General features: G+C 53.9%; 1 protein-coding gene across 2 annotated transcripts in view; it reads right to left on the bottom strand.

Moving 5' to 3' along the window:
* St8sia2 (ST8 alpha-N-acetyl-neuraminide alpha-2,8-sialyltransferase 2) overlaps nucleotides 1–12,685 on the bottom strand; it is a 44,971-nt gene extending 32,286 nt beyond the window's left edge. For both annotated transcript variants that reach the window (XM_048329510.1, XM_048329511.1), the window contains exon 1: nucleotides 12,588–12,685. In XM_048329510.1, the coding sequence (XP_048185467.1) occupies nucleotides 12,588–12,685 (98 nt within the window). The remainder of the gene's footprint in view (nucleotides 1–12,587) is intronic.
* Nucleotides 12,686–13,276: the final 591 nt, after the last annotated feature.

Raw genomic sequence — 13,276 nt, 5'->3', positions numbered from 1 at the left:
GACCCAGGATCTCTCGTCCTGGTCATACCTGCTACAGGTGACAATTTTTCTCCCCAGATAACCACATGGACAAGGTGCTGCCCAAGGAGGAGAGGTAGACTCCAAGAGACTAGTCACATACATCAATATTTCCATTGTTTGAGCCTACCATTTGTGGGCAAATATACCAGGGCCCTGGTATATTTGCATTAAATTTTTCTTACTCAGCTGTAATGATAGGCCACCCAAGGTTCAAAAATAAAAGGTTTCAGGACTTTTCCTGAGAGCTATCCAATGAGAGATTCAGCCTGAGGTTGCATTATTGTCATAAAACCCCACGTGCCTGAGGAAGGACAGATGCTTTCTGCACCTGCGCGTCACCTGGTGTACCTGGGGAGCTGCCAGAGATTCCGCTTACTCTATACCCTGCCCCCCAGAAAGGACAAAACTGTGACCCAGGCCTTTTAAAGCTGTTCTTAGGAGCCAAGTGTTAGGTAGCTCTAGTCTGTTATCCTATCTATAGGGAGGGTGAGAATCAAGGTTCAAGACTAGCCCTGGAGGAAAAGTTTGAGAGAACCTCCCCCCCCCCTTTTCAATCTATAGCTGGGCCCAGTGACATATTCCAGCCATTCTAACCTATAGGGGGATGGGGGTTAAGACAGGAAGGATCATGGTTCTAGGATAACCCTGGCAGAAAAGTCCGAGAGACTCCATTTCAATGGGAGAATCTGGGTGTGGTGAAACATGTCTGTCTGCCATCCCAGATACAATGGGAACTTGTCACATAGGCTGACTGTGGTCCAGGCACACACCTGTGCCAGAAGGAAGATGCTATCTCAAAATAACTGGTGCAAAACAAAAAGAGCTGAGCTTACTGCCAGCATGCTCAGAAAACTCTTGAGACGTGGTCTCCATGGAGTGAATTTGGACATTGTTGCCTGTCATCCCTTTAATGCCTCAAAGTAGGAGGATCACGGCTGGGGTTATGCTGGGGTGGGAAGCAAAGCCCATGGCAGCAAGAAACCCAGCTGGAGGTGTGGCTCAGCAGGAGAGTACCCGACTAGCAGGCACAAGGCCCAGAGTTCAAACGTCAATACCACCAACACAAAAATGAACAATTATATAGGGGACAATTCAGCTGTCCCCTGCTCAGTTCCTTAGCATCCATCACGGATAGTCATTAGGCCTCACATAGCATGGACAGTAGTAATTTCTGCTGCCTTTTGTTTGCTGTGGAGAGACAGACTACTATGAAACTTTAACGGCACAGTTGCTAGCCTTGGAGACATCTCATATGTCTCATGTCATTCATGTTGCATAGCACAGATAATCCATGCTCTTTAAAGACAGCCAGAGCGCCTTTCTGACGGGCCAGGCTTTGCTCTTGAACTGGCACTTGAAAGGCACTTCTCAACACATTCAACCTGGCCCCTCTTTCCTCTTCTTTTGTTCCTTTTGTGATGGGCTGCGTTCACACCCGTGCCATCCCTATTAACGCCTTTCAGGAAAAAACTCCTGAACAGTACCCGGATGAGGAACACTTTGAAGTTGCTTTGCTTCTGTGTATTTGAGGTGTCTTTGGAGCCCTGTCTGCTCCTGGAGAATGGTCTCTCCCTTTGCTCCAATGGCAACTGACTGTCGGCATTCAGGAAGCCTTGGTGTCAGAGGGAGGGAGGACTCTGGGACCATGGATTGGGGGGTGGGGTGGGGTTCTGGTCCCCAACAGGTTCTGTTTTGCAGCCCTAGACTTGCTTGGTTTTGATATCACTTCCTGTGAATCAGGACTTTGGTAGGATTGGCCTGTGAAGCCCTGCACTGAGGTGGATGTTAATTGAAGTGTTGCTGAAGGCGATGGCTACATCCTTCTGATGAGAACAAACCAGCTGATGCTTGCCAGCCTGGCTGACCCCAGGGTCATTGCTTTCCATAGTGTGAGTACGTATGTATGTACATACGTACGTACGTACGTTATATCAGTGTTTGAGTTCAGGGTTTCCTGCTTGCTTTCCCAGTGCTCTACCACTTGAACCGTGCTTCCAGCCCAGTGTTTTGCTGGTTATTTTGGAAATAAGATCTCACAGACTTTTCTACCCAGCTTGAGTTTGAACTGTGAGCCTCTGGATCTCAGCCTCCTGAGTCGCTAGGGTTGCAGGAGGGAGCCACCCATGCCTGGCTGAAGTCTTATGTCTTTGAGAAACACCTGACCCCACGAAGGCTTCACAAGGTGTGTGTGTGTGTGTGTGTGTGTGTGTGTGTGTGTGTGTGTGTGTGTGTGTAAACAGAAGCTTTCTGACCACCTGGCTGAGGGGATGGGAGACACAGGACCTAGATTCTCTGTTTTCTTGACAGAAATGCTTCTTCGATACAATATTGTGAAAAACACCAAGGATAAAATTTAAAAAAAAAATCCAAGAGAGAGAAAACCACACACAAGCTTCGGTATGATCCCCAAGTGTTACCTTAACGAGCAGAGTATGCAAAGCTGGCTCTTCTCACTCCTCAAAATGAGTAAACTGTGAAGCACGAGAGAGATAATGAGCGCAGCTATGTGGCCTGGCAGCTGCTCCTCTTGTTTTAGCTTAGTTTTTAGTATTGTTCTTATTAAAACTCTCCTGAGAAGCGAGTAAGCTAGAGCTGAATTCTGTCCTCCTCACTTTCTGTTCTCGTCCGCATGTGCTCACTGAGCACTTGCTTTGTGACAGGCACTAGGCCTGGAGTCCTGGGGGGGGGGGGTCACGGGGAGCATCTGGATTGAAGGTGTGTTCAGAAGTGAACAGGAAAGGGCTGTTTTAGGAGAGGACATTTGTCTGATTACAGGAGGTCGCAAGGCATTGTGGGAAGGGTCTCAGGCTAAGTGATGTCCCATTATATTTGTGTACATGTTGTGTGTGTGTGTGTGTGTGTGTGTGTGTGTGCTCGTGTATGCCTGTGCTAGTAGTAGGGATTGAACTCAGGGCCTCTCCTTCTTGTTAGCTTTTTGCTCAAGGCTGGCACTCTACTACTTGAGTCAAACCTCCCCTTCCTGCTTTTCGCTGTCTAATTGGAGATAAGAGTTTCATGGATTTGTGTGCCTGGGCTGGCTTCAAACCATGATCCTCCGACCTCAGCCTCCTGAGTAACTAGGATTCCAGGCGTGAGCCATCAGTGCCCAGTGAATCTTCCACTGAATCATGAACCCCATTTTATCACTTCATCTGTCAGAGCACATGTGATTCCTCTCACCTTTTGGTTTCTGTCAGTGGTGGTATGGTTGTACAATGGTCTGTTTGAGTGTTTCCTTCCCATTTGTTTGGACACACAGCCCAAGATCCAAGATCCATTGTCCTAGAGCCAAGGACGATGAATTCTAAGGTTTTGCTTTTCTTTCTTTCTTTCTTTCTTCTTTTTTTTTTGAGGGACTGTCCTACTGTTTTCCACAGGGGCTGCCTTGCTTTCTTTCTATTCCTGTCAGTCGCATTTTACCTCATCTTCAGGGCGGTGCATGTTAGACACTATTAACCCATTATACAGACTAGGAAACTGAGGCTCAGAAAGGCCAGGACACTTAGTCTGAGGCCAGCCCACCAATAAGGGTTTCTACCTCCCAGTAATAGGTCCAAACGTGTGACCCAGTGTCTGGCATTGTGAGCCATGAAGGAATGAGCACAACGCTAGTGAGAACTTATTCCGTACAGACAGAAGTAAAGCCTGGGAATGACGGATGCAAAGACAATAGGGTGGGTGTCGGAAGGGGCCACGGAGCCCTGGCTGGCTCTGCACCAAGGCTGGACCACGGCGGGGGGGCTGGTTGTGAGCGCACGCGTGGGCTTGCACAGCACACCACTGGGAGTTTCTCTCTTGCTTTCTCCTAGGAGGTGAGCATTTTAGGACACAATCCAGAAATCATCTCCAGGCCTGCTCTAGAGGTACAATCGGGGGACCTCTGGGGTTCATGGGAAAGCAGTACCCCCAAGTCACCTGATGTGATCAGCTTCCCACCTCCTGTCTATGGACATCTGCCTTCCGCCTTCATGATTTCCAGGTGGAGGCGTGAATGACCCTGCTCGCCGCTCGTCTCTGCGCGGCCGATGTTCTCATTCTAGAAATTAGAGACGAGGAAACCTAATAGCTGACACTCACCCCGAATGGGGCAGAACTCAGGTGTGTGGGCCCCTTTCCCAGTATCGGCTCATGCCTGAGAGGCGTCAGTGAGTCCTTTGTACAGTCTTGGAAGTTTCTAGCATCCCTTTCCAAACTCACTGGACGAGTAGGAAGTAGAGGAGAGTGTAGGTGAGAGCTGAGTACAAAGGAGGCCAGGGTCAGCCAGGGTCAGGCACAAGCAGGCCAACCTGGTTGCCAGCCCAGACTCCTTGTGTATGGCCAGCCACCAGCCCCTCTCTCTTCCTCCAGGCCTGAAGAGTGTCTGTTTTCCTCTTCCCTCGGTGTGTCTACCTGTTTCTCTGTTAATGCGATGGGTAAACAAATGCCACAGGGTGAGACTTGCTGGGGGGAATGGAGGGGAGGCAGAGGCTGGGAGCGCTCCCCTCCACTGCACGGTGACGTTACAGAGCTGGTGCCTCAAGTCAGATTGATTGTCTCAACTGCCAGGTTCCACTGTGGAATGTCCCCGCCCTCTCCCCTCCCCCCGCCCGGTAGATCCACAGGGGCGCCCCCCTCAGACCTGAGAGTCCCCAGGCTGCCTCCCTGAGAACCCCAGCACCCCACACGTTCCTAAGGCCTATCACCTCAAACAACAGTTCTGGGTAGTTCTTTGGAGCCTGGGTTCAAATCCTAGCTCTGCACCTTACTAACTTTCTGGGGAGCTATTTAATAGCGCCGAGGTTTGGTTTCCTCATCTGAGAATCATACAGACTTCATCAGAGAGCGGGAAGGAGATTACAAGTCACGAATAGCAGAGAACATTTTCATGATCATCTGACACATGACAGGCACATGAAAAGTAACTTTACGGTTGTTCTCTGTTGGCCTCTGCCCCAGTGGGGATAAATACTATGTGAGCAATGAGACTTCCTGGATTCCCTCACACCTCAGAGGACTGGACCTTAAGAACTGGTAGCTTATTCTCTCTCTCTCTCTCTCTCTCTCTCTCTCTCTCTCTCTCTCTCCCTCCCATCCTCTCTTCTTTCCCTTCTTTCTTGCCTTCTTTCCTTCCTTCCTTCCTTCCTTCCTTCCTTCCTTCCTTCCTTCCTTCCTTCCTTCCTTCCTTCCCTCTCTCTCTCCCTCCCTCTTCTTCCTTCCTTCTTTCTTTGTCTCCCTTTCCTTTCTATTCCTTTCCTGTGTGTGCCAGTCCTTGGGCTTCAACTTAGGTCCTGGGTGCATCTACCACTTGAGCTACTTCTATGTGTCTGTCTCTGTCTCTGTCTCTCTCTCTCTCTCTCTTGCTCTCTCTCTCTCTGTGGTTAATTGGAAATAGAGTCTCATGGACCTTCCTGCCTGGGTTGGCTTCGAATCTCAATCCTCAGATCTCAGCCTCCTGAGTAGCTAGGATGACAGGTATGAGCCATAGATGCCTGCCACCTCCTTAAAAGAAAGATCAAGTTTGTATCAGAAAGAAAAGAAAGATGGGTTCAGCAGATAGACAAACCTTTCAGGCAGTGGCAGCCAGGACTGGAAACTAACGGAACCATTCTAGCGACATCACAATTTCTTTTTTAGATGCCCACCTGTTTTCATGGCGGATTACAAATCCTGTCAGCATTTGAGAAGCACTGGTCTGGGATAGGTTCAGTGTCCAGTCACTGATAAAGAGGATGGGGCGGGGGAACTGCATCTTTGAACCGTAAAAAATAGAGGTCCAGGAAGCAGAGGCCAGGCCCCCTGGTCTCCTTCTGTCATTAGGAAAAAGTGCTGTGAACGCGTGGTGTCAGAACTCAGATGTGAGCTGGGGGAAGCAAAGGAAAGGGTGACATTGTCCAAAAAAGGAAATGTACTCATCATCTCACTTATGAAGTGGTAACCCCTCTGTACGACACCTTAATAGTAACAATAAAACATATTGAACTCAGATGTACACCCACCCAGCAGATTAGAACCAAGACCTCCTGTGTTTGCGAGGCATGTCGAGAGGATAAGCCTCTATCTCTAAGGAACCAGCTGCCAGCATGGAGCGCAGACATGGGTCACGTGTGCCACTGCACTCCTGGGTGGTAGCCACTTCCTCCAAACCACCAAGAACTCAGGGACAGCTGAAGCACAGAAAACACCAACAGGGAGCAAGTGGCTGGGGAGAACTGAAAACCAGCCCAGTGCCACCCAGGAGACTGACAGACCTCAAGGGCCCCCATGGCTCATGCCTGTCATCTTAGCTACTCAGACAGTTGAGATTGGAGGATCTTGGTTCAAAGCCAGCCCGTGCAGAAATGTCTGTGAGACTCTTATTGCCAATTAACGAACAAAAAGCCAGACATGGAGTGGTGGGTCAAGTAGTAGAGTATTAACCTTGAGCAACAAAGCTCAGGGACAGCACCCAGACTCCGAGTTCAAGCCCGAGGACTTGAGCGTGCGCATGCGTGCACACATACACACACGGAACAAGCTTTAGCACTGATGAGGTGGCAAGCGAGCCTCACATCGGCAGGCAGGCAGCCACTGAAGACAGTGCTGCACCCTGGAAAGCCCCCCAGAGGGACCTCTCTCCACCCCAGCGAGAGACACCCCCCAGCTGGTGGCTTCCTGAGTCTCTGTACCCTGCCATCTGTCTCGCTCTTCTCTTTTCGTTGGAGGCAGCTGAGCGATCCGATTCTCTTGAGTTTATCTAGATCCACACAGCTGTCCCTGTCTTGGTCTCACTCCACAATTCCTCATGGACCAGTGTTTTAAGATGAAAGCCCGTGGCTCATGCCTGTAATCCTAGCCACTGAGGAGGCTAAGATCCTGAGGATCCTGGTTCAAAGCCAGCTGGGGCAGAAACATCCATAAGACTCTATCTCTAAGGAACCAGCAAAAAGCTGGACTGGAGGTGTGGCTGAAAGGGTAGAGCAATGGCCATACAAAGATGACAGAGAGCCCGAGGTGGCCCTGAGTTCAAGCACTGGTACCTGCACAGACCAGAAAAGCTTTAAGGCAATAAAGGCAGTTGGCTGTAACTGGAAGGATGAGGCAGTGCGGTGGGCTCTGGATTGAGGCAAGGAGAGAGAGGGCTCTCAGAGGGCAGGGAGATGAGCAAGCAGAAGCTTCGAGGGTGGGCTCTGGTGTCTTTGCCTTCCAGCAAGCTTATCCACAGAGTCCCCTATTGTACAGTGAGAATAGGGATCTCCCTTTCCCTCTCATCACTGAGACAAAGGAAAGCATCAAGGCCAGGCTGTGACCTCCATATTGGCGGTGCATTAAAACCCAGCTCTCTTGAACAAGCTGGAGGTATTCAGCTCTTAGCTATGTGGGTGTAGATCTTCGGGGGGCGGGAGTGGCTGGGTGCAATGCCTGAAGCCTGAGTGTGTCCATTCACAAATATTTCCTGGGAGTCAGCATGAGTGGATGCCAAGTTTGCACATGGGAGGGGAGATGAAGCCAGGCTGTGATGGAACAGGCTGGGGTCTGGGAATGACACACACACACACACACACACACACACACACACACACACACACACAGGGAATGTGGAGGGGACAAAGGGACTTGGGATGGGAGGTGGGCATGGCAGAAAGGACATGTGCCAGGAGGGTGTGCCAGGGAGGGGGAAAGAGCACGTGCAAACGCCCGGGGGTATGAAATCATGGCACAATCTGGAAGGACTCTGTGATACTGAAAGGCGGTGGCCCAGGGAGGCTGAAGAGAGGAGAGAGACAGGGAGGCATGGTCACCGTACATTCCGCTTAAAGGAGCCTTTGTAGAATTCTACGCTCTTGGAGAAGTATTTATAATTTGCCATTTACAACATTCACAATTTGTTAAAAAAAACAACACCTAAACAATTCAAAGAAACCTAGCAACCCTGTTTTACAAGGGGAGAGAGGCCCTCTGTGTTGAATTTGTTTCTAGGCTGGATATCTATTTACAATTTAAATTTGATGCTGGCCCTTCTTTCTCTCCAATTTTATCCTCCAATTGTGGGTATACTTGAGTGAACTACACCAGCACGGGGAAGAAAAATGGGCTTTCCCAAACAATAAGACTTGTGATCACCTCGCAGCGATCCTGGTTTTCTTTAGGGCAACCTGATGGGTGAAGATCATTTTCTCTCACTTCTACTTAGACCCCGCCTCCATGTAGGGGCACAGCTCACCTTGCTGTTGGCCAATGACAGCAGAGACTGCCTGCTCACAAGTCTAGTCCCAGCTAGTGGTCGCAGATACCACCCCGCCCCCTGCTCTGTACTCTTCCAGATGGGGCACTATGTGTGCAAGGATGCACTTGGACTCCCTTGGCATTGTGCAATAGATGACGTTCCTATTTTTCTTTTTGGGGGGTGCCAATTCTGGGGCTTGAACTCAGGGCCTGGGCGCTGTTCCTGAGCTTCTTCTTCTTCTTCTTTTTTTTTTTTTTTTTTTTTTTTGCCAGTCCTGGGGCTTGAACTCAGGGCCTGAGCACTGTCCCTGGCTTCTTTTTGCTCAAGGCTAGCACTCTGCCACTTGAGCCACAGCACCACTTCTTGCCATTTTCTATATATGTGGTGCTGGGGAATTGAACCCAGGGCTTCATGCATACGGGGCAAGCACTCATGCCACTAGGCCATACTCCCAGCCCCCTGAGCTTCTTTTGTTCAAGATGAGCACTCTACCACTTGAGCCACAGTGCTACTTCTGGTTTTCTGGTGATTAATTGGAGATAAGAGTCTCACAGACTTTCCTGCCCAGGTTGGCTTTGAACCACCAACCTCAGATCTCAGCCTCCTGAGTGGCTAGGATGACAGGTGTGAGCCATCATCGCTCAGTTGATGGCATGACTTTTAGCTGATTAGACATCTATTCTCCCAGCACCACTGAGGAGGGACAAGTTGTAAAGTATGTTTACTGAGGCCCATCCCTGCTCCAGATGCCCGATGTCAATCATCTGGTGTGTGGAAATGACGAAGACTGCCCAAATCAGCCTTGTGATTTCTCTGCAAGTCTGTCATCTGTCATCCCTGTATATGTCCAGACTGCTTGTGCCCATGGCAGGGGTTTTTGTGTGGCAGGCTGGAGTTTATCCCTGTGTCCATCAGCAATGCACTGACCTCTTACACAGATAGGCCTTGAGTCCTTTTCCATCTTCCTCATTCACCTCCTCTCTTTCGAAGTGACTAAGTGGGACACCACTAGAGCTAAGCCTTGCTTCTAGGAAAAACACCTTTGGAAGGGTCCCAGGAAAGAGGTGAGCAAGCACCGGGCAGGGGGTCATAACTCAGAGGTCCTGGCAGCCTAGCATGGTGTTCAAGGTTATGGGCTTTGTTCTCAGTAAAGCTGGGGTCAAACTTTATCACTAGAAAGTTGAACAACCTCCCTGAGCCTTGGTTTCCTTGTCAGGTCTCTGGAGAATAGCAGCTTGCAGGGGGTTTTGAAAAGGCTCAGTGAGCGGGTATTTCAAAGGGGTTACCACAGCGTGTGAAGCATGGGGCTCAACAGACATTTCTAGATGTCACCAGTAGTGGGCCATGAGGGTGACATGTGTGGGCGTCTCTGAGGAACACAAGGACAGGCTCGCTATCACATTAGAGTCACAGTGGTGATGGCAGGGTTACCAGGTCCACTTTGCTTCTTTCCGGCTCTGTAGCTCGCTTCAGATCACAAGCTCACTTGGAACTAGGACCCTAGGGGACAGAGACTACCCATAACAAGCCTGCCCTGCCATAACTGGCCCAGGGGCCTAGATCATGCTGGGACATGGCATGGTGACACCCTAACTGACAGGACGGGGTTGGAGCCTCCATCCTGTCCTAACCATCTATCTTTTTCTTCTTGGTTGGGTGTGGGGCTTGAACTCAGGACCTGGGCGCTGTCCCTGAGCCCTTTTGCTCAAGACTAGCACTCTACCACTTTGAGCCACAGTGCCACCTCTGGTTTTCTGGCTCACAGACTTTCCGGCCCAGGTTGGCTTTGAACTGTGATCCTCAGATCTTAGCTTCCTGAGTGGCTAGGGATTACAACAGATATGAGCCACCAGTGCCTGGCTTTCTCTTGTTTCTTTTTCCCCCCTCCCTCCCTCCCTTGGGACTTGAACTCAGGGTCTGGGCACTGTCCCTGAGCGTCTTTGCTCAAGGCTGGCACCCTACCACTTTGAGCCACAGCTCCACTCCCTATCCTGTGCCCCGCACCCAAGGAGGCACTTACTGAAAACTTTCCGTGTGCCCATTCTGAGAGTACACGATAAAGTAGACAATCATGCCTCTCCTGCCTACTCGCCCCCCAAGGTGACACCCGAGTCTAAAGCCCAGCTGACAACAAGGGCCAACTGCTTCTGAAATGCAAGAAGTGCAGGCATTGGCCAGGGCCTTTCACCACAGCCCTGCTTCATGTCTGACTCTAACTTTGAACTCCCTCTTTGGCTTCCAGGAAGGATTCTTGGGGGCTTTACAGAGAACTGGTTTTCCTGAGTTTGCTTTTTCTCACTCATAGCCTTGGCTGAATGAGTGCTAGGAAGTCAGAAAAGAAACTTCCAGAAGTCAGGAAAAGCCATCAGATGGGAGATGGGATATGGGATTCCTCAGAAAAGGTCAGGACCCCATCAAAAGATCAAAAGCCTCTCCTCTACCTCTTGGTACCAGTCCTGGGGCTTGAACTCAGGGCCTGAGTATCGTCCCAGAACTTTTCTTTCCCTCCCCCCCCCCCAAGGCTGGTGCTCTGCTGTTTAAGCCCCATCTCTACTTTGGGCCTTTTGGGGATTCATTGGAGATAAGAATTACGTGGGCTTTCCCTCCTGAGCTGGTGGCATTGTTTGAATCGTGATCCTCAGACCTCAGCCTCCCGAGTAGCTAGGATCACGGACCTGGGCCAGCCGCGATGGTGGGACTTTTAAGATGAAACCGGGGAAAGGGGGTTCCACTAAGTGTTAGCCTTTCTGCTAGACCCACTGTGAGGCTGCCCCTCTCCCTTCCATCAAACGGTTCCAGCAAGGAATCAGAGAGGGAGCTCCGAAGGAAGTATTCCAAAGGTCTCTGACACCCCGGAGGCGTTCTGTAAAAGCAGAGGTAGTGGGTGAGCCAGGACCCCGCGTGTAAGTGGGGACACTTGTGTTTTCCCAGCAGAACCGCGGCCTTTCCTCTCTCACCATCAAAGGTCAGCAAGGCAGAGACCCGGGCAGGGCGCCGCGCAGCCCGTCCCACCCGCCAAGTCCCCAGTCTCCGAGGGAGGCGCTAAGGGTACCCGCTGAACAACGTTTGTGAAAGTTTGCGGGAGTTTTGGGGAGCGCGGGGGTGGGGTGGGCGAGGGAGGGGAGGGGAACGGGGCCCGGAGCGGGGACTTCCTCCGAGGCGTGGCAGAGACAGGTGCGGGGAGGAAACGCGAGAGCCCAGGTGACAAGTTCGGGTTTGGGCTCGGGTGGCAACTCCTCGTTGTGGGACCCGGCGGCGTGGCGGGCCTCGATTCAGAGGGATGCCGAAGGAACTAACACGCAGGACAAAGAAGGCGCGCGCTCACTCCCGCACGGGACGCGCCGGAGGCTCCGGACTCCGTGCTCATCCTCCCCCGAGACGTGTTCCTGCCCCTCCCAGGACGCCTTAGGACCCCAACTGTCGCCCCAGCTGTCCATCCACCCCGCCTTTCGGGTGCCCTGGAGAGGGGCCGGGGCGCGCGGGAGAGGGCGGGAGGCGCTGCCGGGCGGGGCGCGCGCGGCTCGGCCTGCGGGACACGCGTTGGTGCGTCCCGCGCTGCAAGTGGCGCTCCTGGAAGTCCGGAGCCAGGACGAGGTGTGAGGGGGGTGTGTGTGTGTCGCGGCCCCGCCCCACGCGTGGAGATCGGGAGCCGTGATCGTGCTCCTCGGGGCTCCGAAGCCCCCCCTCCACCCGGGCGGTGGCAACCGACTTTCCCCAAACGCTTCCATCCTCCCGCGCTTCGAGCTCAGGAATGAGCCGGGAGCGGCTCCGGGTGTGGGGGGGGGGGGGCGTCGCGGGCTCGGGTGGGTCTGGCTCCCAACCCGACAGCCACGCCTCTCGGTCCCCACGCCCGGATCCTCGGTGTGCGGGACCCCTTCCCCTTCCCGGAGAGGCGGGGGGGGGGGGTCCTGTGCGGTGCCCCAGGGTTCGGCTCTCGCCGGGGAGCCCCTCCCCCAGCTCGGAGGTCCCCGCGCGCCCCCTGCCCACTTTGCCGAGGCGAGAAAGCGGCCGAGCCCGAGACAAAGAAACTCCTGCCTCGCTCCGCGCCCGGCTCCTGCGCCGCCCGAGACCTCGCCCCCGGCGCCCGCCCCCGACCCCCGCGACCCTGCTTGGGGTCCCGCCGGGCAAGGGGGCGCGGTGGGCGAGTCCGATCCCTCCGCGGGGCGGCCGGGGTCGCCGGGGCACCCCACCCATGGGCGCCCGCACGGCAGCCGCGCCCCCTCCGCCCGCTCTCCAAACCGTCCCGGGGCCCCCGGGCCCCGTCATCTCCCCCGTCCAAACTGTCCCCCAGCCCTCGGGCGCAGCCACGGGGACGGGGCGGGGGGACCCGCCGGGGTGCGGGGCGCGGGGCGCGGGGTGCCGGGCGCGGGGCCGAGCGATTTACCCGATTTCTTCTTCTATCTCCGCGATGTCTGCGAAGATGAGGAGGACCACGAGCAGCGCGAGCGCGGCCAGGATCCAGCTCCGAAACTGCAGCTGCATGGTGGGTGCGCGCCCGCTGGGACCCGCGGGGACCCGAGCGACCAGCGGGGACCGCGCCGGAGCCTCCGCGAGCCGCGCTCCACGCGCCACGCGCCGCGGGGCGGACTCCCTGCGCTCCGGCCCGGGAGGTGGTGGCCGCCGCCACAGGCAGGGGCTGATCCGGCGCTGTGAGCCCGCTCGCTCCCTTCTCCGCTCCTGCCTGCCCCGCCCCTTCCCTCCCCTCCCCTCTCTCGTCCCCTCCCTTCCCTCATCCCCTCCCCTCTTCTCCCTCCCTCCCCAGCCCGGAGCCCGGCTCCGCACTTTGACAGCTCTGCTCGGTGCTTCCCATCTGATGGCCTCCTCCCATCAACTCCAATGTCCAGCCGCACCCCTCTTCCCCCTTGGCTTCTCCTTCCGGTCTGGCCGCTTGCGACTCCCCAGGGCGCGGAGGTGTGGCTCTGGGAAGGCACCCCGGGGCCAAGCGCTCAACCCCTCTCTCCAGATTGAGGCATCAGGCCGGCTGACAGACGCCCCTCCCTGGTCTGCCCTTTGTCCATGCCCTAGCTTCTTCTCAAAGTTTCCCCAACACAAAGCCTTAACACCAGATGAATG

This window comes from Perognathus longimembris, chromosome 20 (genome assembly GCF_023159225.1).
Source record: "Perognathus longimembris pacificus isolate PPM17 chromosome 20, ASM2315922v1, whole genome shotgun sequence".
NCBI lineage: Eukaryota > Metazoa > Chordata > Mammalia > Rodentia > Heteromyidae > Perognathus > Perognathus longimembris.
Note: the sequence above shows the minus strand (reverse complement) of the source record. Positions and strands in the feature narration are given on the sequence as shown.